The sequence below is a fragment of the Strigops habroptila genome, chromosome 4, assembly GCF_004027225.2.
Source record: "Strigops habroptila isolate Jane chromosome 4, bStrHab1.2.pri, whole genome shotgun sequence".
Taxonomy (NCBI): Eukaryota; Metazoa; Chordata; class Aves; order Psittaciformes; family Psittacidae; genus Strigops; species Strigops habroptila.
The window spans coordinates 7,286,846-7,312,469 of NC_046358.1; the positions used below are offsets into that span (position 1 = coordinate 7,286,846).

Below are 25,624 nucleotides of genomic sequence, written 5' to 3' on the forward strand. Positions count from 1 at the left end.
TCCCGCCCTTCTTCCCGCCCCGGCGCCGTGCGCATGCGCGGTGCCCTTTGTGTCCCGGGCGGGCGGGCGGCGCGGGGCAGGCCGGGCCGCTGTGAGCGCCGCCGCGCCGCCGCTGCCGCCGAGGGCGGGGAGGGTGGGAGGTAGAGAGGCGGAACAACCGGCTCCGCCATGGTGAAGAAGCGGAAAGGCCGCGTCCTTATCGACTCCGATACTGAGGATAGCGGTAGCGAGGAGAACCTAGATCAGGTGCGCGGGGCAGGCCCGGCCCGAACGCGGGGCCTGAGATCTCCGGGCCCAAGCAGGGCTTGGTGCCGCCATCCCTCCCTCGCTCCCGCCCAGGGGTCGAGAGCAGCCGTCCTTCTCCTCAGCCCCATGAGGGACCCCGCGGGAGAGAGGCCCGTTCCCCTCTGCCGGATCCCTGGCGGGTTTCGGGGGGAGGGGGGCCTTCGCAGCCAGGCCCGATGCTTGCAGGAGGGCGGGACGGAGGGGGCGATGCTCTGGAGGGGTTCAGGCCCGAAGAAGGGGGGAAGCGAGGCCCGGCTGCCGTCACCCCTCGGGGAGTGGGGGAAGAGGCCCAAAGGGCTGGGCAACTTTTCAGTGCTGCTTTCGCGCGGCGGGAGAGCAGCGTGTCATATCAGGTCCCTGCGTCCCGGTGAGCCCCTCGGGGCAGGCGTGTGCCCGGGGGGGTGGTTAATGCGTGTTCAATGCTCCCTCCTCAGTCTTGGAGCCTGAGCTCTGTTGGTGGCAAACTGCACTGAGTTACGAGCCTGCAGATACAATCACAGAATGTATATAACATCACATGTAACAAGGAGAAATGTTTACTTATCATAAAGGCATCTCCTAGGATTGGAAGTGCTACGTCTGGTGTCAGTTCATAGAATGGTTACTGTTGGAAGGGACCTTAAGATCATCCAGTTCCAACTCGCCTCACACTAGACCATATCGCCCAAGGCTTTGTCCAGCCTGGTCAGGGATGGAGCATTTACCATTTCTATGGGCAACCTATTCTGAAGTTTAACCCTTACAGGCCTTCAAAGGGGGTGTCTTCCTCTTTGGAGGGAGCCACTTTCAAAGACTTATCTCTCTGTGTATCAGGTGCTGATGATGTGATTCAAATGGTAAATAAAGACATTATAGGTGAATTCTGTTGCAGCCTGTATGACAATGCTTGTTCCGGGAAGAAGTTTGGCTGGTTAAATGTGCTGAAGCCTACATGTCTGATGTAATTTTTGTGCTGGACCTTCAGGGTTTTCAATATAGAAACTGTTGCTAAGTTGCAATAAAAAAGCCTTCCCAAACACTTAAAAATAGTTTTGCAGCTTGAAGCTTCAGAAAAGTCAAACTGAAGGCTCTGTCAGACAAATACACTGGAGCAGAGCGTGTCCTGATGTTGATCTTGCATGCCTCTAGAGTCTTTAGAGCTGCCAACATCTCACCACTAGTATTAGTTTCTTCAGAGCTTGAAAATAGGAGCTGGACTAGTTCTAGTGTAGACCAGGCAATCGGAGTGATGATGGCAGGAATAAACTCGTGGTTCTGCATCTGTGCCATCCTTCACTGGAAGCATGCATCTGCAGCAGTACCCGAGTACCTGAGGTGCTTCCTCCTCCACTCAGCTGTTTGTAGCAACTGTAACAGCAGGGATACTTATGTGCAAGAGTGAAGATTAGGTAGAAGGGAAGCAGTGTTTTTGTGGTGTGCTTTAAGGATGAGAGTATACTGAGTGAGGCCCCCTGTAGGTTAAGTGTTTGACAGCTTCCCCTGGGGATCTAGGCTTCTTGAATCGGTGGGAGCCTTTCTAATATAGTATCTTGGTAAACAGAACAAGGGTAGAAAGAAGGAAAATTGCTTGAAATAAAAGTAGTGGTAAATATGCTAAGATACCATCCAGGGAGAAGATAATCTGGGTTGAAGGACTACCTAGAGACAGTTATGAGAGAGAAATTCTAGAAAAGTTTGTAGAAAACATCAGGAGCTTCCTGAAGAGTGGTTAGTTTTACAGATGTGCTCTGATGTTGCATGCCTTCTTCAGAGAAAGGCTTGTAAAATGCCAACACTAATGGAGGGTTTCTTTGTTGGTGAGTAGCCTAGGCCATCAGTTGCTGCCCGAGCCGTGTTTGTGTTCTCATTTGAGGTACTAAATTATAATCCATTTGCTGTGGAGATAATCTTCCAGTTGTGAAACTAGTGCAAACCGATCTAGTGTTGGCTTCCCAAGACTGCAGAAGTTGGTGTGACTGTTGCTACTCACAGCTAAGGTTCAGCCCCAGAGCAGTGTTTTTAAGAATAAATTGTGTCATGGACTACAAAGACAGTAATGCAGCTTCAGAAATGGTTGTTTTATACTGCTGCTTCTGTCGTCTGAACAAGCTATGAACAGCAGATTATGAGATTATTTGAGAGCCCTTTAGTTCTTTGCACTGGTGTGTGTTCCCTTTGAAAGTGCTTCCTTTGGAGGAGAACAGCTCTAATTAGCCTCACAGAGTGTGAGCTTGATGCCTGCTCTGTGTCTATCCAAACCTTTAAGCACATTCTGTGGTATATAGGGACAGTGAGAAGGAATTGAACAGGCTGACAAATATTATCAGCCATGGCATTGTGGTGATAACCTGAAGTATTTCCCTTTTAAAGTGTTTAATTGCAAACATCTCTTTTATTTAGAAGAAGGAGCTGCTCTCTAGTGGGATTTGGCTTTTTGGGTTAATGCTACACAACCGTAGTTCGGGCATTTTTGAATTATTACCCAATCCAAATAAACCAGATCTGGACATGGCTCTGAAAGTAATCTGGTTTATGTCATAGAATCATAGAATAGTTAGGGTTGGAAAGGACCTTAAGACCATCTAGTTCCAACCCGTCTGCCATGGGCAGGGACTCCTGTTGTGGTTTAAGCCCAGCCGGTAACTCAGAACCATGCAGCCACTTGCTCACTCTCCACCTTCTTCCCTCCCCAACGTGGGGCAAGACAAGAGACTTTTCCCCCTTGTTGCAGACTGCCCTCCCAGAGAGCCAAATAGTTAGGCTAAAACCACGACAACTCCTCACGCTAGACCATGTCGCCCAAGGCTCTGTCCAACGCGGCCTTGAACACTGCCAGGCATGGGGCATTTACCACTTCTTTGGGCAGCCTGTTCCTGTGCCTCACCACCCTCAATGTCATTTATACTGAGAGAGTAATGGTAGTAGTATTTACTTATTACAGCTTGTTATCCTCAGAAGCCTCATATAGCATCCAGTTGTATTAAAATCATGTTTGTGTGAGTATGTATGTGTTTGTGAAACACAAGTAGACTTTGTCCCTTTGTCAGTGGGGATAATCATGTCACTGGGTTGTGCTCAGATATCACAGAGAAGGTGCATATGTTCTGACCTGGACTGGTAATACTAATTACAACATTTTAAACTAACTGTGTGGTTTTTCACACCAGGAGCTCTTGTCGTTGGCCAAACGGAAGCGTAGTGACTCTGAAGAAAAGGAGCCACCTGTGAGCAAACCTACAGCATCTTCAGACTCAGAGACGTCAGACAGTGATGATGAGGTGAGTTTGTCATGTTATCAGTGAAATTACCATGGGTTAGTTGTCTGATTGTACCTCAGCAGTGAAAGTGTATTTATCATACAATGTTTTTAGCCTGCTGACTTCATGAAGTGGGACTGGCCATCAGTGGCACTGATGGAGACCCATTAAGCCCAGAGGATGTGTACTCAGAAATACTTCATTTATTTATTTATTTTATTTTAATTCATATGCTATGAATTGTAACTGCATACAAAATAGCCTCAGTGTCTGTAGAAAAGGTAACTGCCTGTTTAATCCCGTGTTCATATGGTCTGAATGGTCTGGTGATCTACCTGCTTGAAACCAGTGTTTTTCCTGTGTAATGCTTGGGGTTGAAGAGCAGTGAAACTGCTTGCTGGAGGTTGAAGTAGTAGTGAAGCTGTTTGCTTGGGGTTTAAGGAGCAGTGAATCTGCTAAAGTTGGACTCGGAGAGAGGTTTTCAGCTTTAGAAGGGAGCTTCCTTCCTCAGGGAAGAAAAGGGTCAAGGCAGATCATACTATTTTACACATGGTAAAAATGCTCTGTTTAGTTACTTTGATTCTCCAAGAAGTCGCTGTGAACTGGCTTGTCTGGTCAGGTGAACATGCGACAGAGTGTGTTTTTATTGGCATTTTTGAAGACAGTAAGGCAAAGAAGAGTTTAGCATTACTTTGTTCTAGGGTTTAGTAAATTCCTTGTATAGTGCTGCTTATCTGCTAGATCTGGTTTTATTATCTTTTCTCAGTACTCCATTCTGGAGCTGGTTAAAAGTCTCTGCTTTCATCTGTAAAGGAAAATGGAAATAGACTTATTAGAAAAGAGGAACTGACAAACAGGTCATACAGGTATTTGAATAAAAACGCTTTCTTGAAGGCTTACTGTCCTGGGTTCAGCTTAAACCACGACACTTACGAATGTCTTTTGCAAGGTTTCCACACGTGTAGTGAGGTCATTTATACATCTGTTCTTAAAAATCCAGCAGGCACCTGTTTGGGGTGGATATTTTTCTCCTGAAACTACAGAAAATGGCTACTGTCATTGTGACATTGTGACAACTTAAGACCAATAGGCTGGGCCAGTGATAAACTAGTAACTATTATGCATTTGGTAGTGTAGCAGAGTTCTGCCAATAAGTGTAAAGAATGTGTGGGTTACTTTTCTTCCTGAGGCATTTTTAGAATAAATATACTTGGAACTCTGTTTCCATCAATCCTTTTCTTTTTTTAGAAGGTGACTCTTCTATCTAATACATGCTTAAGACATAAGGAGAGATAAAATTGTGACTGGACTGGATATATTAGATTTGCTATTGGGTGACCGCTCAGTCTGTCACGGTGTGTGTTCAGATCTGCTGGCACGCAGCTTAGTTATTCTAAGCTGTGTGGAGACCAGCTTGTCTGGAAAAGTAGACTTAGGTGTGGAAGGCACGTCAGTGATAAAGCCTTCTGTGTTTATCTCTGAAAACTGACAGAATAAATAGTATTCAGGTTATTTTTTAGCTTGTGTAACTATAGGTAAGATCTACCTTTCCACTGTAAGTAGAATATGGCAATGTATCTCTTCACATATTCGTACAGACTTGCAAATGCAGTAGTATCTCTGTTGCACCATGTGCATTTGATACTCTTTCTAATCTGTGTATTATTTCTAATTGATACTCTGTTCTTTCTGACGTCCCCGCAGCAAGAGGAAAAGATTTAGAGAAGAGGTAATTAGGACACTTGTTTCTATTCCTGTGCCTGAAATATGCATTCTGAACTGCTGTTTGTCACAGCAGGCTGAGACAGGCTGGGTTATAACAGTTCTGCTTCTGCCAGTCATTCAGTCATGTTCATCCCTAGGCTTGACTACACTACTCCTGCTGGACTACTTTGGTTATATCGGTGTTCTTGTGGTTGGTTTGGTGTTTGCTCAACCTTGGGGGCTGGAAAAGGGGGTCTAAAAATTGAAATTGTCTTCCTGGACTTCCTGCAAGATGAGGACCTTGAGGCAAAAGCATGGAAATGTTGCCTTGGGCAAATGTGCTTAATCATACACATGTGCTCCCACACAGGTTTTGTAGTGTGTGCGTCCTTTGTGGTTCCTACCCTACATGTTCCAGGATTGTTTCAGGTACCAGAAAGGAGCCTAAATCTCTGCTTCAGAGGCTAATGCTGCTGTTCTGCCTTTTGTTAAAGGGAGGAACATTTGCGGGTGTAGGGGAGAGAAATTGCATTTTGAGTTACAGAATAGCAGCATGTACAAATTATGCCACATCTATACCATGGCAGCCAAGGGATTTCAGTAGACCTTTATCATTATATTTCATCTGTCTCGGTGAAAATGCACTTCTGTGAAAGCTGTTACCCACAACAGGTATTCATGGTGCAGATCCTAGGTTCTGTAACACTTTAAGGACCAGTGGTTTGAACCAAATTACCTAGCCAAGGGACTGAAGATGAGTTGCAGCCAATGAAACAGGAGGGATGCTCTGCACCATCATCTAGTGGGTCTGTGGAACATGCATGGCTGAATTGACTATGAACTGTTACTCAGAGAACTAATAGCAGTGACTGCAGGGCTTTGCAATAAGAAGTGCTCTCTTCACAAAGAGATACGCTAAGCCAGATGCAGATGTGGAGGCAGACAGCTCCTTTATCTGTGGAGCAACATGTGGCTGTGATCACTCAGAGGTCACCGTCCCAAACTGTTAGCCTGCTGCATGTAACCAGTTTGGTGTTAGCCATGTTACTGTTGGGGCTACTCTGCTAGAGATGTATGTATCCACAAGGTACCCTCGTTGCTTATTGAAGACATTGTATGGATGGTGTTCTTTAGTTACAGTAGGTTAATTCTGGGTTCTTGCTCTTCCTTTTATCCTGGCGTCGTTGCTTTCAATAAGAGAATTCTTTCTGTGGCATGCTGAAGCCTGGATGACTTCTGCAGCAACTTCACCACCATCAGTGTAGGTTACACAATGCTGTAGGAGCTCCTGTTTCGTTTCTCTGGAAAGGTTTGTTGTTAGCAATGCTGCCATATAAGTCTGTGCATCCTTCTACACTCATCCTAATGTGGTGCAGGGTTTGGTTGTGCCTTTTAACAGCTCTAGGACAACAGCAGAAGGTAATTCCAGGACAAGAAAAGTTATATCGAGAATGTTTGGTACTAGTGTGGAGTTCAGCGAGGAATATCCATTCATGCCTCTATTTGCAAACGTGCAGATTCAGTAGGAGATGGCATAGCTGAAGATCTTGTCAATGGGACAGAGAAGGAGGTGAGCAGTGGTCATGCAGCTAGTGAGGAAATCGGACTCAAATAGGGCCTTTTGCCCCTGTTATGAGGAAGTTTGGATCTGCTTACTGCACTTGAAGTTAGAGCACTCTAGTAAACCACAGATTAGCAGAAAATTGCGTGTGTGCCTTCTGCTTTGGGGGTGTCTTTTGTGGATCTGTAGAGATTATGATGCTGAATGTCTCTATTCCCCACCCCCACCTCCCCCCGTGGGCTTTTTTTCCATAATACTGCTTCATTAGGCCTTCAAGAACAAGTGGGTTCTCCAGTCCTGTGAGGCCTTTGCCATAGATTTTTTTTAAGCTTAGGAAATTTGAAGCGGGCTGTGCTTTAATCTTCCACACAGCCCTCCAGCATTACAGGCTGTGTGCTTTGTAACTTTGACTCTTCTTGGAAACAGTTTCCTTCAGCTCCTAATGGGTGCAATAGCAAAGCTTTCCTTAAGGAAGAGAGGTGCTGTCACTTCCCCCACCCCAAACAAAGTGCAGTTGCAGATTTGAATAGTGCAGGCTCATTGTATGGAGGCTGGAATGTCCAGAGTAGCAATGTGAACCAGCTGTGGACAAAATAGGTGCAAAATTTGATCTGCAAGTAGCTTCTTAAAATTGCAGACTAGCATGGGCGTAGCTTCAGGGGTTATGCGTTGTGATTTATGTGTTACGAGAGTCTGCAGGAGCTCTGCAGTGGAGCAGGTTGCTCCAGAAATAGACTCATGGAAGTATTGGAATTGAATATGTGATATTATTTAATTTTTTTCACTACATGAACTTTTTCTTATACCCAGGGAGCAGTTCTTGCTGAGGCAAAGCCAGTCATGAGGCACTGTCTAATACTTAGAGAAGTCATTAAGCTTTTGTTAGTCCAGATGATGCTTGCTGGCTGGTGATATTAGAGCTATGCAAGGCACTCCTTGACCAAGTGTTTTATGGCTGTTGCCATCTCCAGCTGTTTGGCCCAGGCTTCCAAATAAAACACTGCAGGTTTTCATAGCCAGTGGCATCCCTGAGTTTGTTTTGATTATGGAGAGTGCTTCTGCATTGGCATTTGGTATATACCATCTCAGTGTTGTCACTCAGCAGTTCATGCCATTTTTGCAGTACATGGACCCCACAAAATACTTCCAGGGCAACATTAATTTGCAGCTTAAACTGAATTTATACCTATTAGAGGTAGACCTGGGTTTTGTTTTGTTTCGTTGTTTGTATTTGGTCTTTTTTGTTGGTGTTTTGTTTGGTTATTTTTTTCCATAGTTACCTTTCTGTGAGCTCCTTTGAGCATTACTCAGGCAGTGAGGGTGGATCAGGTGTCTGGTGATATTTTGGCGCATGAAGCCTTCTTTCAGCCAGCTATTTGAAAAGCCTCTTCTGTGGCTTCAGGAGGTGTTTCCTTTATTTCATAGAATCCTAGAATGGTTTGGGTTGGAAGGGACCTGAAAGATCATCCAGTTCCAACCCCTCTGCCATGGGTAGGAACACCTTCCACTAGACCAGGTTGCTCCAAGCCCCATCCAGCCTGGCCTTGAACACTTCCTCTGATCATCTTCGTGGCCTCCTCTGGACTCGCTCCAACAGGTCCATGTCCTTCTTATGTTGGGGGCCCCAGAGCTGAATGCAGTACTGCAGGTGGGGTCTCACCAGAGCGGAGTAGAGGGAAGAATCACCTCCCTCAACCTGCTGGTCATGCTCTTTTTGACGCAGCCCACCATGTGGTTGCCTTTCTGGGCTGTGAGTGCATGCTGCTGCATCGTGTTGAACTTCTCATCAACAATCACCCCCAAGTCCTCCATGGGGCTACTCTCAATCCATTCTCCTCCCAGCTTGGGGTTGCCCTGAATCACATGCAGGACCTTGCTCTTGACCTTGTTGAACTTTTTGCTGGCCCACCTCTCCAGCCTGTCTAGGTCCTTCTGGATGGCATCTCTTCCCTCCAGTGTGCTGACTGCATGACACAGCTTAGTGTCATCAGCAAACCTGCTGAGGGTGCACTCGATCCCTCTGTCCATGTCGCTGACAAAGATGTTGAACAGTGCCTGTCCCAGTACCTACACCCAAGGAATGCCACTTGTAACCAGTCTCCACTTGGACTTCGATCTGTTGACCACAGCTCTTCAAGTGCAACCATCCAGCCAATTCCTTATCCACTGAGTGGTCCATCCATCAAATCTGTGCCTCTCCAGTTTAGAGACAAGGATGCCATGTGGGACTGTTGTCAAAAATAGGAGATATTTGCTCATCTCCTTTCCGTTTTGGTTTTGACACCTTGAGTCTCCTATTTGTGTTTTAAATGGTCCTTTAAATCTTATAATTGCTCCGCTGTTGTCATTGTGAAGGTGTTTGAGGTGTCAGAATGACCAGTGCAGACCCTGAAAGGCAGGAAAAGTAACAAGACTTTTTATTTAGTATTTAGTTTTAATGGTGGTGGTAGAGAGCATTTTCCTCCTTGTAGCTCTTGGAGTGCTGTCTCCAGAGTTCTCCCAGCTTTGAGAAACCCTGAGTACAGCAAATACTGCTTTATCTTCCTATCTGTGCTGCTTGCCCTTGCCTTCAGACAGGCTGAAACTGCAGTTTGATGACTTGCCTGGAGGACTGCCTTTTGTTTTCCCAGTGTGAATGGAGGAGAATGGCTGAAAGTTTGTAAGCCTGGCTAACTCTATGTACCTTGGTATTCTCAAGCTGTCATGTTGTCATGACCTATAAGTTTACCTGGCCTAGGAAAGGAACACATCCGTAAGGGACCTGTTGTGCTTTCGAAGTTTCTAATTTGCTTTTTGCTTATAGAAGTGATATCCAGGAGGGGAGGGTATGGCAAGGGCAGGCTGGCAGCCTTGGTTGTGCGCCTTTCTGGTTTGATGTAAAAGGGGAAAAAAAAGGGCAAAGAGAATACCTATTTCCAAAATAAAACCTCAGTGGATAATGCATTTAGTCACTCTCTCTAGTCACACAGTATCTGTCTGAGCAGCAGGGGCCAAAACGATTCCACCACTTTCTGTACTCTCAGAGCTCACTTCTTTTATCTTTTTTCTCTCCTTTTCTTTTCCCTCGGTCTCATTTCGTTTCCCCAGTGAAAATATGTTCCAGGTTTGCTGAGCTATAAATGGTTTTCTTCAGTCATTTTGTGTAGTTGCTTTTGTAGAAGCTGACTTCTAAATCTGGCAAATTTCTAACGTGGCGGGGTTTTTTGTTGTTGCTGTTGGCAAGCCATTCTGGGTACTGTGGCTTAACTTGGACTTCTTAGGATCCTAGAATCATTCAGGTTGGAAAGGACCTTTAAGATCACTGATGCCAACCATTTCTTGGGGCAAACACGCAAGTGATTAGCACTGTGAACCTTGAAAAGAAGAGGAAAATTTGAAATGCTCTTCTGGCTGTTTCCGGTGGCTGAACCATAAAGCTCTGTTGTTCAGTAGTACTAAACAATAAGCAGAAAGCCATGTTGCAGCACACTTGTGCATGGGGTTATTAACTTGCTGTGTCTGCAACCATGGAGGGTTCCAGATGGTGGCTGAGGAGGCAGCAGTGAATAGAGGAGCTGTTGATGGGAAGCATGTGAGAAGTGTTGACTGGCTCTGCCTGACTGGAACATGGAAGAGGGAATCTGGAGAAGCTGCAGTAGAAGGCAGATTGGAAAACATGGTTATTGTTTGCAATTTGAGATGCATGGAGATAAGGGGAACAGAGCAAACAAATGCTTCTGAATATAACTGTATGCGTTTTTACTAGGTATTACATGCAAATATGTCGTTACCTTTCTGATCTCCACTGGTGTGCCAGAGCTTGAGGAAGGGGCTTAAAACTCTGGATTGGACTGCAGGTTGCCATGCAGCTCATGCCTTTCCAGTGGTGTTGTGTTCATGTGTCCCCATACGTTGTGTCCTGTCCCCTCTCCAAGCTGCAAATCTCTGTTACATCTTCCTCTGCTGTAAGAAGAAACTCGATGTTGGCTAGCGTCTCTCTGAACAATACGGAGTGGTCATTCAGTGTCCAAATGACAACTGATGTTTCTTGAGCCTGCAGAGCAACCTGTGAGCCTAAAAGAGTATCATGCTGACTACATCCTGCATTGATTTGTTTGTCCATAAAGCTTGCTCAAACCCTCGTCTGGTCCTATAGTGGTACCAGAAATGACCAGGCATTCATGAGAGACTGGGGTAGCTAAATAACTCCTGAGGCATATGAGTTGGATGAGAACGAATTTGGCTGACAGCACTGAAACTGGGAGGTGACAGCCAGTTATTATGACTTAAAAGGCATAGAGGTCACTTGTATAAACAAGCGAGATGAAGTGTAACCTTCAGGGTGAAATAGAAACCAAAGCAAAATGTTCTAGATTAGGGCAGGGGTTTTTTTATTACTTGTTTTTGTTCAAGAGGTTATCATAGTTTTCTCTTCAGTTCTGGCTTCTTGTACCCAGGTTTTCTCCACAATTCCACTTGTGAGTTAAAGGCTGAGAACAGTGATCTGTAATGCATGTATCTACAGCTATTAAACATTTTATTAACAACTGAAGTCACGCTGGTTTTATCTGATCTTAACTTCTTTCATCTCAGTGTGACCTCTCAAGGTCTTGGTAGAACTGTGGTGTATGCTATGGCTTTCTCGGTGCTGCTTCCTTGCTGTACAGCATTCTGACACAAGGTATAATTGAGCATTAGAACACTGAAAAGAAGTGGCAGAGCTCTGGGAAGGAGACACTTCTGCTTCCCTGGTTCAGAGAGCTCTGATCCTCACTGCTAAATGCTCCCTTTCTCTCTGGTGTGCTGGCAGGAGGTGAGCTCTTGAACGAATAGCACTTTTCTGTAATACCTGGGAGATGATTCTTTAACGTTGAGGTTTGAGCAGATTCAGGTGGAATACAAGCTTGTTCTTAACTGATATATATGGGCATAGTTAACTAGGAATGTTGTTAGACAGCAGTATTGTAACACTGAACAAGTAAAGCTTCAATGTGGAAGTTAATAAAGACATGAATGCAAGCTCAGGCTATATAAAGTCAGATGCTTTCTGTGCGGTTTCTCACCTATCATATGGACCATAACAGGCTGGGATAACTGCATAGGGTATGGATTGCAATCGGGGCTCACCACTATGTAGCTGTACTTCTACCTCAGAAAAGAAAACTTCTGCCTGGCATTTGACTGATACTTTTGAATACACAGCTGGTGCTTAAAAATGATGATGAAGCAGTTGGTAATGTGGAAGGTACAAGGCTGGGTGTGAGAGTAATCAAACCCAAGGAAACTCTAAAGATAGTAGGTCAGGTAGTAGCCTCTAACTACTCTGTTGAGTTTCATTTAGAGTATTTGAACACCAGGGTTCTCTGAAGATGGTGCCTAATCAGGTAGAAATCATCAAATTTGATGGGATGATTACTGCCTGCAGAAATGGACTCGATTCATCCCCTAGGAGGGGAAATAGATGAGAAGACTGAAATTTGTGTGCACCTGAGGTCAAATCTAAAGATTTCTTATTTTTTCTTTCTTTCCCTGGTTGGAGTAGTTTTGATCACAAGGTCTCAGTTGCATAAAAAAGTATTTGCTCACTTGAATTAGGAATATGTTTTTGTAGTAGACTGCATGGTGGTGATGTGCATGGAAGATGAAAGTAATATACAGGTACAAAGAGGGTAACAGTCTAACTATATGTATATTTAGAAAGAAACTGCCTTATCCCTGAAGGTCTTATGCCTGGAGAATTTCTAGGAGAGGTAGTAAACTGCAAAATATTGTAAAGCCTTAAAAGAATACACAGGCACTCATTACAGGTTCTGTTCCCTTCTGGCTTTACCCAGTTAGTTGGGACCATGCAAAAATCCTAATAAGAAATCACTGTAAGGTAAATAGTAGTTCTTCTCCTGGGACTTTGGGATTTAAAGTTGCTACTTGTGTGTGTGGTGAGATAAGTCTTGTAGTTGGAAACTGAAGTCTAAGTTAATTGAAGATATAATACTAAGAGAAAATTAAAATTAAGACTTGATATTTGATTTTTTTCTTCCTCTGTGATTCTGATTTGATTCTGACTTGTGTATGTAGATGCAGGTGGTGGTACTACTGTCTATGGGTGAGTGTGCTGCTGGGTTCTTGCATGAAAATACAGATGCTGCGTGCTCTTGGTAAAACTGAGATTCTTGCAGAGTGCCATGTACAACTGGTGAGCCTTCATGGAAATCTCTTAAACATTGTGAGACCCCACTTGGAGCACTGTGTCCAGTTCTGGTGTCCTCAACATAAGAAGGATGTGGAACTGTTGGATCAAGTCCAGAGGAGGCCACGAGGATGATCAGGGGCTGGAGCATCTCCTGTGTGAAGACAGGCTGAGAAAGTTGGGGCTGTTCAGCCTGGAAAAGAGAAGCTGCGTGGAGACCTCAGAGCAGCCTTTCAGTGTCTGAAGGGGGCCTGTAAGGGTGCTGGAGAGGGACTCTTCATCAGGGACTGTAGCAATAGGACAAGGGGAAATGGGTTTAAACTTAAAACAGGTGAAGTTCAGATTAGATCTAAGGAAGAAGTTCTTTACAGTGAGGGTGGTGAGGCACTGGAAGAGGTTGCCCAAAGAAGTGGTGAATGCTCCATCCCTGGCAGTGTTCGAGGCCAGGTTGGACAGAGCCTTGGGCAACATGGTCTAGTGTGAGGCATCCCTGCCCATGGCAGGGGATTCGAACTAGATGATCCTAAGGTCCTTTCCAACCCAAACCATTCTATGATTTTATGAATATTATGCTCTTGAATAAACTAATTTTGGTAATACATCTGTTGCTTCTATTGAATGGTAGCAAACTGAAGGTAATCTTTACAAATGCAGTTGGTCATTTGTCTAAAATTATTTTCCCAGGAAAATGTTCTCAGTACCTGTTTTCTCCTGGTGGATATTGCAGACTCTGAATTCTTCATTGGTTTGTTTTCTAAAGAAGTGTCCTACCAACTGTTGGCTTGCACTGATAACTGGTTTTTAAGAGAAAGACAAAACCACTCCACGCTCCACCTCCCCCAAACTCAAAGAACCTTGTAAAATGCTTTAATTTGATAAGTTTCCTGTTGATTGCTTTTCCCCCCCCCTTGGATGATTGATTTGTTGCTGTCAGGTATTGGACTGTTTCTCAGTTGTTTTTACTCCAGTGTTTTCAAGGAGGGAGAATAGTTCATGTCTCATGACCCCTTTCTTGGTTCTTTCCTTGCAGTGGACTGTTGGAGGTTCTAAAAACAAGAAAAAAGGAAAAGCGGGTAAGGCAGAGAAGAAAGGAACCATGAAAAAGCAGACGAACAAAGCTGCCTCTTCAGGCAGCTCAGATAAAGACAGCTCGGCTGAGAGCTCAGCACCTGAAGAGGGTAAGATAACACATGTGCATTTACTTACAGTGTGAAGTCACCCCTTTGTGCACACTGAAGAATAATGTTACATGGTGTTGTTAAAGACTATCTGCAAAGAGTTTTCTGGGTGTTACTGTTAATCTGGATGACTCTTAAACTTGCCGTGGTTTGAAGTGTATATAATTCAGTATAGCATTGCTGTAAGCACTCTGTTACAACTGCCACACTAAATAGTGTTTCAACTGAAGGATGTATAACATATTTAACTGCTTGACTTTCTCCTGGATAATTCTTTTATTCCTTCTAGCATGTCCCAGCTGTAGTGTGGGTAGCGTTTTCTTTTATTCCCATTGACGTATTTTTCCTTTCCAAACTTCTTGTGATGACAGAGGGAGAGGTGTATGGTGTTGCATGATTCAAATAGCTTATCTTGCTTGCATTTGCTCTGAATTGGACATTCTTGCACATTTACATTGACATGGAAGAAGAAAAATCATTACTATAACTTCGTCACAATATATTTTAACATGAGTATTGAATATGTTCCAATGCTGGGCAGAATTCCTGTGTTCCTTCCTGTTTTCATCATGTCCATGAAGGTTTGCAGGGTGTTGGTTGCAATTTCAGTTGATACAGAAAAACCCAACGAAGTTAAGAAAGTATATGAAGGAGCCTACAGTTTTAAGTATATTAAGCACAGTGGAGACAGACCAAAGCATGAAGTGATTGACGGGGTATATATCAGTGCTTACAAGTCGAGTGTTTTCACAGTGTAAGCTTGCAAAGCTGGGAGTTGCCAGAAATACTTGAGACCAGAATGACAGTGAAAGAAAGAATCTTGATGCCTGCTTTTGCCATTTGGTGTGATGTAGTAAATCAGGTGAAATAATCAAAGCAGCTGGAACTGGATCAAATTTAAAGGTGGTGTTACCCTGTGTTATTGGGGAGTCATTTGGGCTGTTCCCTAAGCCCAACTGGGAGGGCTTTTACACCAATGGAGCATCATGGCCTTGCCCGTCCCGAGGGTAACGTGTTTGAACTTTATCTTCTGAAGTAGCAATTTGTAGTGTTGCAGACTTCAGACAACAAATTTTGGTTCCTCAGATTGCTGTAATTGGGAGCATTGATGGTGGTTAATAGTGGCATTTGAGGTGCACACATGCACATAAAGTCATGGATGTGTAAGCAATTTCTCAGGGACATAAGCGTACCGGCATAGAATCCTAAACTCAAGTCCCTAACATACTAACTAAAAGGACTCCTAAAATTTGCTTGTCTTATTAAAAGTTTTTACTTACAACCCAGTTTGTGTCACATGTAATACCACTCATTTTATCATTTTTAGCATGCATATCTTACAGTAATAAAGTATTTCCTCCTGGGTTTAGTTTTCATGTTCAGCCTGGAGAAGAGAAGCTGCGTGGAGACCTCATAGCAGCCCTCCAGTATCTGGAGGGGGCCTACAGGGATGCTGGAGAGGGACTCTTCATCAAGGACTGTAGTGGTAGGGCAAAGGGAAATGGGTTTAAACTTAAGCAGGGGAAGTTCAGGTTAGGTATAAGGAAGAAGTTCTTTACAGTGAGGGTGGTGAGGCACTGGAATGGGTTGCCCAAGGAAGTTGTGAATGCTCCATCCCTGGTGGTGTTCAAGGCCAGGCTGGACAGAGCCTTGAGCAACATGGTCTAGTGTGAGGCATCCCTGCCCATGGCAGGGGGTTGAAACTGTATGATCTTAAGGTCCTTTCCAACCCAAACCATTCTATGATATTTATGCTTTTAGTATAGTGGAGGAGGAGTGTAAAATTTATCCTTTGCTAACATGCTATGATGGAGTGGTTGGGCTTTGCTCCAGTTGAATCTTGCTGCCTTGTATTTTTGTTTTAGGAGAAGTCTCTGACTCAGAAAGCAACAGCTCCTCATCTAGTTCAGATTCAGATTCTTCATCTGAAGATGAAGAATTCCATGATGGCTATGGAGAAGATCTGATGGGAGATGAAGAAGATCGAGCTCGACTGGAGCAAATGACAGAAAAGGAGAGAGAGCAGGAGCTGTTTAACCGGATAGAGAAGAGAGAAGTGCTAAAAAGAAGGTGAATTTTATGTCTGTTGATATATGGCAGTGAATTCATACAGGCTGTATGGAGAGTATACTGACTGTGCTCTCGTGTTTGGGGTGCAAGCATTCAGCACTATAAAGTGAATTAAGCTTCATTGTAGGGTTTTGGGGGTTTTTTTGTATATACCCTCCTTGTAGCTAGTTGACAAGCACACAGCAGGAATTCTGTGTGTTCTTGTAATAGTCAGTGTCTGAAAGTTACTGTTGTAGCCATGTTACTGCATTTTTAAAAAGGGAAAAAAGGAAGACCGAGGGAACTACAGACCAGTCAGTATCACCTCAGTGCCTGGCAAGATCATGGAGCAGATCCTCCTGCAAACTATGCTAAGGCACCTGAACAGTAAGGGGTTGCTTTGTGACAGCCAACATGGGCTTCACTATGGGCAAATGGTGCCTGGCAAATTTGGTGGCCTTCTATGATGGTGACCACAGCATTGGTGGATAAGGGAAGAGCAACTGACATCATCTACCTGGACCTGTACAAAGCATTTGACACTGTCCCAAACAAAATCCTTATCTGTAAGTTGGAGAGGCATGGATTTGATGGATGGACCACTTGGATAAGGGATTGGCTGGATGGTCACACTGAAAGAGTTGCGGTCAATGGCTTGATGTCCACTGATGAGTGGTGTTCCTCAGGGGTCAGTATTGGGACCAGTGCTGTTCTTTGTTGGCGACATGGGCAGTGGGATTGAGTGCACCCTCAGCAGGTTTGGTGGTGACACTAAGCTGTGTGGTGTGGTTGACACTGGAGGGAAGGGATGCCATCCAGAGCAACCTTGGCAGGCTTGAGAGGTGGGCCCATGTGAACCTCATGAAGTTCAATAAGGCCAAGTCCAAGGTCCTGCATGTGGGTCAGGGCAATCCCAGGCACAACTGCAGGTGGAGATTGAATTGGGAGCAGCCCTGAGGAGGACTTGGAGGTGTTGCAGTTTCCTTGTAGTAAAAGTGTTTTTCTTTCTATGTGTCTAAAATAAAAGATTTCGCACATGTAGGGCGAGTTTTGTCCAGTTTCCTCTCTCTTCAGTGACTTCTCTCTTTCCTCAGTTGCTGAGAAATTTCTCTAGAGGATGGACATCTGAGTAAATCTTGTCAATACAGGCTACCATCAGACTGTCCATTTGTCCAAGCCATAGTTAGTTAGAGCCCTGCCTGTCTATGGTTTTAATACAGCTTTCAATGTCCTCTCTAGTCTGCTGCTATCCTCAAAAAGATCAGAATGAGTGAAAGATTGGATTTAGATCAGGTAGAAGGACACCATATGTTTTCATTTCATTCATTGTTCCATGGTAACTCAATGTCTTTCTTTTAGAATGAACACTGGAGAATACTTGATACAAACAAGCTAAGCAATCTGAGCTGGAGTTGCTGATTTAAACGAGTTTATCCTGTTCTATGTAAAGGGGTTGGCAGGTAGAACTAAGGAGGGGGGTCGTAGTTATTTAACTCCATGGTAAGTTGAATCTTTCAAAATGCTGTCTAGCTTTTTGTGTCTACATTGTGCTGTGAGTACATTTGGATTACAGCAGCACTGTGTGTGATAAAATGCCTGTGCCTTGTGTATTATGCTTCATGTTAAAGGCATAAAGGGCAATGAGTTCATCTGGCACTTCAGTTTCTTGGCTACAAAATCCAGGTGTAAAGGACTGAAGAAGAATGGACTGTGTAATATGCATGTGGGTAGCACATTTTGAATTTCAGTTATTGGAAGTTAAGTAATCTTTTCTTCTTGGGTTTGTCCATATGCACACTTCACTAAAGCAGCGACCAGTCCATGGTGCAGTGGAATCTCAGTCACAGGACAATTCTGGTGAAATCACTGCTCTTCTGAATAGAGTGGCTGAAAATAAGATTTCAGGGTGACATATTTCATGAAGGTAGAAATGTAAGTGCCTAAATTGGACTGCAGAAACTGCCTGAGTCTCATTGGAATGTAGCTACTGAAGGAGAACTCACTGTGACTTCTTTGCAGTCAGTCTTATACAAACCAGTACCAATAGAAAGCTGGAGTTTAAGCACTGAAAAAGTTAGCATGATCGTGGCTTTAAACACCCACATTTTTAGCTGTGGAGATGCAAATGATGCGAAATAGCCAATTGTTTTCAGAGATGGAGGCAGCATGCAATGGTCACTACACTGGCGAAGATGGAGTAAGGACAGATTTCTGGGGAGTAGCCATTGCTATGTGGTTTTCATCAGCCCTAAAGGTTAGCTGTCTGTTGTCTGCACTTTTCTGTTCTCAGCTTTTCTTCATCTTATTTTTCTTGGGGAAGGAAGGGGATGGGAATAGGGGGCAGGATAGTGTTAAAGGTTTATCCATCTGGAGCGAGCAGTGGAAGCATTCCTTACAGCCTGCCAACAACTTAAGCTGTGATAGCATCTGCGTGGTACTTTGCTCACTCAGGGAGAGACCATTCTATCACACATTCTTTTTGTTTCAATATCTGCCACTAGGTTTGAAATCAAGAAGAAACTAAAAACGGCAAAAAAGAAAGAAAAGAAAGAGAAAAAGAAAAAGCAAGAGGAAGAGCAGGAGAAGAAAAAACTCACACAGATCCAGGAATCCCAGGTAGGAAATAAAACTATCCATAGTAACAAACCTTTTTCCCTTGGCAACAGGAGATAGGATGCTGCCTTTCTCTGCCCCTCATGTTTCCCCTTAACGTCAAGCAGTGTGGTAAGCAGGTCAGAATTTAGTTCATTTATATGTTCAAGCTATCTTTAGCCTTTCCAGCTCATCTAAAGAAATTAACATCTTTGGCCTGCTGAGGGGTGCACTGATAACTCCCTTTAATGAAAAATGCAAAGTTGCAGCTGTATCTAGAGTTGCTGTGATAGTCCTCCTATATGAGAATGGGAGAGGAACCTTTTGCAGTTCCTTTAGCCAAAGTTGTCATTCAGTCTGAAACATTACATGCAGTCTTTCTTGCAAGTGAAAGCTTGAGAGAGCAGGCCAGAAAATGGTGAGCTGTTGCCTTAATTATTTTGCATGCACATACAATGGAAAGACTGCTTATTTTCTACAGGTAGGGATGTCAAGAAAAAGCTTGAATGCTGGGAGGAGCAGAAGTAGTTCTATAGTTTATCCACCTCCAGTAGAAAGAGGATAAAATACCAGTTGTGGGGTTGAGGCCTCTGTGACTGAACTGTAGTTTCAATGGGCTGAATTGGCTGTGGTTTCAAATGGTTAAGACCATGACCTTAACTATTTATAGAGTCTGGGCAGATAGGCTCCCAGAATGGGATGGGTTTCATCTGATTTTAGCCATCTAAGAGCTAGTTGGTTGTTTGCACTTGTTGTTGCCTCTGTCTTTGTGCAATGGAGGAGGGCATCTCCAGCTGGCAACTCACTCCATGTTATTTTCTAGTGAAATAGATGTTTAACACTTAATGTAAAATTAGGTGAAATGAGTTTTCCATTAGGCACATGTTAAGTGGAGTGAATCTTATCTCTCTACCTCCTCAACTCCGTATGTATACATGTGTGTATACAGTTATATAGTCCATTATATAATACATAATGTATAGATGTGTGTACATATATGCATATGTAAAAGGATCTTAGCAGAGTTCTTTTACAGTGCCTTCTAGAAGTTACTTTGACTTACGTCAGATGACTGTCTCTTATGCTTGTTATAAAAGCTGCTTTCAGTGCTACCTTGTATTCCAGATAGACTTGTTAGAAACTGAAAATATTAGAAGACTTACAGCATTTAAGATTTGGATCCATATTGCAGACTTTACACATGACTTTATTTCTGCTTTAAATATTTTTTAACATTGCTTTTCTCTTTGCAACTGAATGAGAACAAGTGTCTTGATTTGGCCTTGCAGGAGAAGCAAATGGAAGACTATTTACCCAGGTTTTCCTCATTACTTCTTAATTGCAGAATTACTTCCATTTTATTTCTCTAGTCCTTTTTTAACTTTGAGGAGGAGTTTTGAGACTAAAATTTGGTGGCAGAAATGTTCAAGTGTAAATATGTTCATTATTTTTGATAGGAAGTAGAAAAAAGAAATCCAGTTCAGACTGATTTCACTTTCTGTGGCCTCTAAAAATGAATTTGTTCAAACTTCATTTTGAAATTTTTTCTTTTTTTTTAGTTTCTATTTGAAAAGCTTTCAAAGTGTGCAAACAATCTTTGTTCTAATGCATTTCAATTTGTGGATTGCGCTTGGTGTTGAGGTATCTTCTGTTGTTAGGTCATGTCACATAACAAAGAGCGGCGATCAAAGCGGGATGAGAAGCTAGACAAGAAATCTCAGGCAATGGAGGAGCTAAAAGCAGAAAGAGAGAAAAGGAAGAACAGAACAGGTATGAAAGCGTGTTGCTATTGCTACAATGCTTGAGGCATTATTACAGCTTTCTGAAAGTGCTACTTCCTGTCTCTAATGAAACAGTCCTACACCTTGGAGTTAGTGAATTCTGTGTCTGTGTTTTCCTTGATCTCTTGCCCAACATGATCACCTTGGGTATTGTTTGGCATCATTGATGCTGTATTCCTCTCCCTCACCCCTCCTTGGAATGGTCTGAAAACAAAGCAAAGTTTCATTGCAGTCCATTGAATGGCACTTTATAATGTTTATTTCATGGATTTGAATTGGTTGCTTAGATTCTGTTATTTAATCTTTGACCATCCAAACCGTATTTATTGTACTTGTGCTGCCTTGTCTACATTTGCTTGTTTCTTCACTGGCACATCATCTTGTTGGTCTTGCCAGACTTTTGATGAACCTCTTTTGTTACTCTACTGGGTATTATTGTGGTCCTCTCCAAACATGAGAATTCTTTTTTCCTTGCAAAATAACAATGAGTTGTCTGATCATAATAGTTTTATCTTATATATCCAGTTGTTATGCCTATTTTGTATCGCTACGTGCGGTCAAGTTGGGAGACTGAAGATAAGTACAACTGAGATTTAAGCTGCTTTTAAATACTTTGATTCTCTCTTTGAACATCTACAACGGAATGCTTAGTTTACTAGTGGATTTGAACATGTGGCACTTCGATCCAGCATAAAACAAACAGCTGCCTGCCTCTTTTTAAAAACAACAATAAGGTTTCAGCTCTAAGAGGAAGCTTTCATAAAAAATTTACAGCTTGCTTTTTCTTGTTCTCTGGCCTCCTTCCCCCAGCTGAATTGCTTGCAAAAAAACAGCCATTAAAAACTAGTGAAGTATACTCTGATGATGAAGAGGAGGAAGAGGATGATAAGTCTAGTGAGAAAAGTGATCGCTCATCCAGGTCGTCATCCTCTGATGAAGAGGAAGAGTAAGTAGTAAACATTACACTATAGTTACTTGTAAGTGTGTATTCATAAAAAGATCCACTTCATGTAGACACATGCTGTTTTAGAGGATTGTTTTGGGGCAGTTCAGTGTCTCTAAAGTGGTTTTGCTTCTGGGCACACTTGTATTGCTCAGATTTGAGTCCTTGGCTTCTATATGATGGTGCATGGGACTGATTTACCCTGGATGGCCTTGCAGCTGCAGTTCCCTGCTGTTACCTTGAGCCCCATTTACACTGTTGTTTATAGATGTGTTTAGTCCTACAGCTGAGCAGCTGCAGAACCCTGGCATATTAGCAGGGTAGAGATGTGTGCTGGCTTATCTTAAAGCATCAAACTGCCTTGGTGTGTGAGTCTGCTTTGTGGTATCAGAGATAACAAGTCTGGGACTTAACATTAAGCCTTTCTCATGAATGCTAAATTCACATACCTACAGTCAGCTAGCGCATGATAAATCCTTCCTTTTACTAGCAATTTAAATAGTTAGCACTCATGCTGCACCTTGCTTAGGACCCCTTTTTTGGTGATTGTGCCTCTACTTTCTTTTCTTTATTCCTTCTCTCCTTTCCCAAATCAGGAAAGAAGAAATTCCTCCTAAGTCCCAGCCAGTGTCCTTGCCTGAAGAACTGAACCGAGTGCGGTTATCACGACACAAGCTGGAGCGCTGGTGTCATATGCCCTTCTTTGCCAAGACAGTCACTGGCTGCTTTGTCCGAATTGGCATTGGAAATCATAACAGCAAACCTGTTTATAGGGTGAGTTTACTTCCAAGGGATTTAGTTCTTTTTATAGGTCTGTAATATAATATTTGCAGCTTTGCAATTCTCAGGTACCTGTGATTGTTTGAGTAATTCATATAGAAAGATTGCTTAGAGTCAGAAAATGTAATTGCTATTAAAGAAGTGGAGGAGAACAGGTAGTTGAAGAGAGAGATTTAGTGGGAGAGAAGGAGCTCTGACAAAGCCTGTTCTTCCAGCTTTGGTTCATTTGTATTGCAAAGTAGAGTTCAGGACTCTGCTTTGACCAAGTAAGGATGAGTAACATTCACTCCTGATTTCTGGGAATGTTCCCAAGTTATTGTGTGGTTTCAGTTCTTATTTTTACAAAGTGTTTCTACTACATCAGTGTGCCTCAGAAGAGAGGGTGATTGAGAACACAGTTTAGATTTTCTGTTTCATTGCTGTAATGCACAATCATAGGGTGCAATAATTAAAATTGTATTATAAGAAGTCCCTAGAGGGGCTGTGCTTAGTATGTGAGCAGCAGTGGTGTGTTTCATTTGGGACATATGCTAACCCAAACCTGTGTTAACTGAAAAGGAAATAGAAAAAGTAGAAAAGTGGACACCATTTCGTCAGGAAGGCAGAACTGAGAGATGAAAATACTGCATCAAGCATTCAGATGGTACAATTTGGCAACTCAAAGGTGATGCATGAAGCAACTAATTCAGTACTTGATAATGTACACTGAAGAGTCTTGCTTTCCTTGATCTGGTTAGAATTGTTAGTTAGGTTAAGATTTTTGATCTCTAGTGAAAATGCTTGAATATGCCATATATATTCCAGGATACACAAAACACCCTCTTGCTTATTTTACTCTGTGATACAGGTTGCTGAAATAACTGGTGTGGTAGAGACTGCAAAAGTTTACCAGCTTGGTGGTACCCGGACAAACAAAGGACTACAGTTGAGGTAAGATACCAAAGCAATCCTTATCAGTTCATGAATCAGTGTCCTCTCCATAGCAAGTAATGTTCTGTGTGTGGTTTGGAGAGGAGAGCTAAAAAGCAGACTGGACCATGCCACAACACTTATTGCTAGAATATTGGGGTTTGGTTGGTTGGTTGGTTTGTTTTGACCCTTGGGCATGATGGAAATGATGAGAAAAAGAGAAAAATCTCATGCAGGGACTTGTGTTTGTGTTGACATCTGAGCAGTGTGTCCCTCTTGAGCTTCACAATACTCATATCTTTTTCTCTGCTCCTGTTATCAGATGTGAGAAATAGGTATCATTTAAAGGCATACACAGTTGGGTCTGATATACATCTTACAACATAAAACGTACTTTGGAGGGAAGAAGTTGAAGGCGGCATCGGATTTCTTGGTTGTTCTTATGGCCCTTTGTCAGGGTCCGACTGGATAAAACCCAGTGTCGGGAGTATTTCGTTTGTGATCCCCGGAATGAAATTAAGACACAAGCGAGGTCAAGCACTGCAGTCAATCAGTTGGTTTATTATAAAAAGATATAAAAAAGATGATTGTTATAAAAAAGATATTGATAGGACAGATCGGGAAAAAGGATAGAAATTGAGCAAGTGTTCGGAGTGCAGAGAGACAGTCACCACCATGGATCCAGCGGCATCCTGAGGCTCCACAGTCATCGTCTTCGGTGGTGGGTATCACCCAGGGTCAGTAGCTGTCATCGGTGGTGGGTGACCACAAGGGTCCGTAGTTGTCATCAGAGGTGGGTGACGACCACAGCGATTACCTTTTTCCCCTTTTATTATGTGTTTGGGGGACTACCTCTGGTCTTAATGTCATGCACTGCACATTCCTGGTGGATCACGTGCATCCAGTTTCACTGGTCTTGCAGCCAGCTCTTCAACTGCACGTCTGTCAGCAATCCTTGAGATAATGGACAGAGGAGTCTTATCTGAGCTCTTCCCACCCATCTCTCAGGCAATGGACAGTGGAGTCACATCTCAGCTCTTCACGTCCATCTCTCAGACAGTGGATGATGGGGTCTTCTTCCTTCCTATCTCTCAGACAGTGGATGATGGAGTCCCATTTCAGCTCCTCACACCCATCTCTCAGGCAGTGGATGGTGGGGTCTTATCTCAACTCCTCCCACCCATCTCAGACAGTGGATGGTGTGGAGTACCATCTCAGCTTCTCATACCAATCTTTGAGACAATGGACAGTGGAGTCTGATTTCAGTTCAGTCTCTCACACCCTTACAAGAATCATACAACATGAAACATCCTGATGAGATCAGACAAAAAGACATTAACCACTGGGGAGAAACAGGAACACATGTGGAGAATGCACATGAGTGCAAGTGTTGAGTGAAAAAACCGTCTTGTCTAAATCCAGTGTGGTGACATTCAATAACTTCTTAGGCTACTTCGGGAGAGAGCTCCATGCTTTCAGTGAAATTTACACCATGGCAACTAGTTTTAGTATTGCTAGTAGCAGTATAGTAGTTTAGGTGGTAGTGCCAAAGGTAGTGCTCCACAGAAAATGTTTAGTGATTTCTGGCTTTTGCCTGGCCAACAAATGAAAAATTATATAGGGGGTGGCTCTAGCATTGTATAATTCAGTTCTGCTTAAAGGTTACTTCTACTGGTCCAAACATGAAGGAGCTTTGTGTTTCTGAAGATCATGCCATGGATCACCAAATACAAGGTTTAGGTGAGAGAAGTCTGTTCGTTTCCTCCTCAGGGTTTTACCACCACAACTCAGCAACTTTCTTGCAGACTCCCTGTTTAGTATTCCTTTGAATTAATACAAATAGGTGATCTATGCTCCTGACCTGTGGCTGATCTGACTGAAGTCACGAATAGGTAGCATCTGAGCCACAAGAGTAGCCTTAAGCATCTGGGTTTGGGCTTCTTGAATCAGTTTACACCTCCAAGATCACAGCTCTGCACCGTCAGAAAGGGATGTTGTTACACTTTATTGTTGCAGGCATGGCAGCGATTCACGTGTGTTTCGTTTGGAGTTTGTCTCAAATCAGGAATTTACTGAAAGTGAGTTTATGAAGTGGAAAGAAGCGGTAAGTTTGCCAGACTTTAGTTGCTTCTTAGCAGCCTTCTGCCAAGAATACTTGTTGGGAAGTAACCTCTTTGTCTCTTGTGTTTAGATGTTCTCTGCTGGGATGCAGCTACCCACACTAGATGAGATAAACAAGAAGGAAGTGTCCATCAAAGAAGCTCTCAACTACAAGTTTAATGATCAGGATATTGAGGAGGTAAACAGTGTGTTGTAGTGAGGCTGTGACAATGCTTAAAGGTGACAGGAACTCATGGAGTAGAGCATTAGCTGCTACAAAGCAAAATGATCGTGGTGTTTGCTCCCTGAGAAGAAGATAAAAGGCTCAAAATGAAGTTGC

At 43.2% G+C, this 25,624-nt stretch overlaps 1 protein-coding gene across 2 annotated transcripts in view; it reads left to right on the forward strand.

Moving 5' to 3' along the window:
- The first annotated feature begins 10 nt into the window (after positions 1-10).
- The window catches only part of RTF1 (RTF1 homolog, Paf1/RNA polymerase II complex component), a 36,537-nt gene continuing 10,923 nt past the window's right edge, over positions 11-25,624 (forward strand). For both annotated transcript variants that reach the window (XM_030481588.1, XM_030481587.1), the window contains exons 1-11: positions 11-246; positions 3,432-3,542; positions 13,983-14,130; positions 15,996-16,200; positions 18,681-18,795; positions 20,430-20,541; positions 21,363-21,498; positions 22,092-22,269; positions 23,123-23,205; positions 25,201-25,288; positions 25,376-25,483. In XM_030481588.1, the coding sequence (XP_030337448.1) occupies positions 169-246; positions 3,432-3,542; positions 13,983-14,130; positions 15,996-16,200; positions 18,681-18,795; positions 20,430-20,541; positions 21,363-21,498; positions 22,092-22,269; positions 23,123-23,205; positions 25,201-25,288; positions 25,376-25,483 (1,362 nt within the window). In that variant the 5' untranslated portion in view covers positions 11-168. The remainder of the gene's footprint in view (positions 247-3,431; positions 3,543-13,982; positions 14,131-15,995; positions 16,201-18,680; positions 18,796-20,429; positions 20,542-21,362; positions 21,499-22,091; positions 22,270-23,122; positions 23,206-25,200; positions 25,289-25,375; positions 25,484-25,624) is intronic.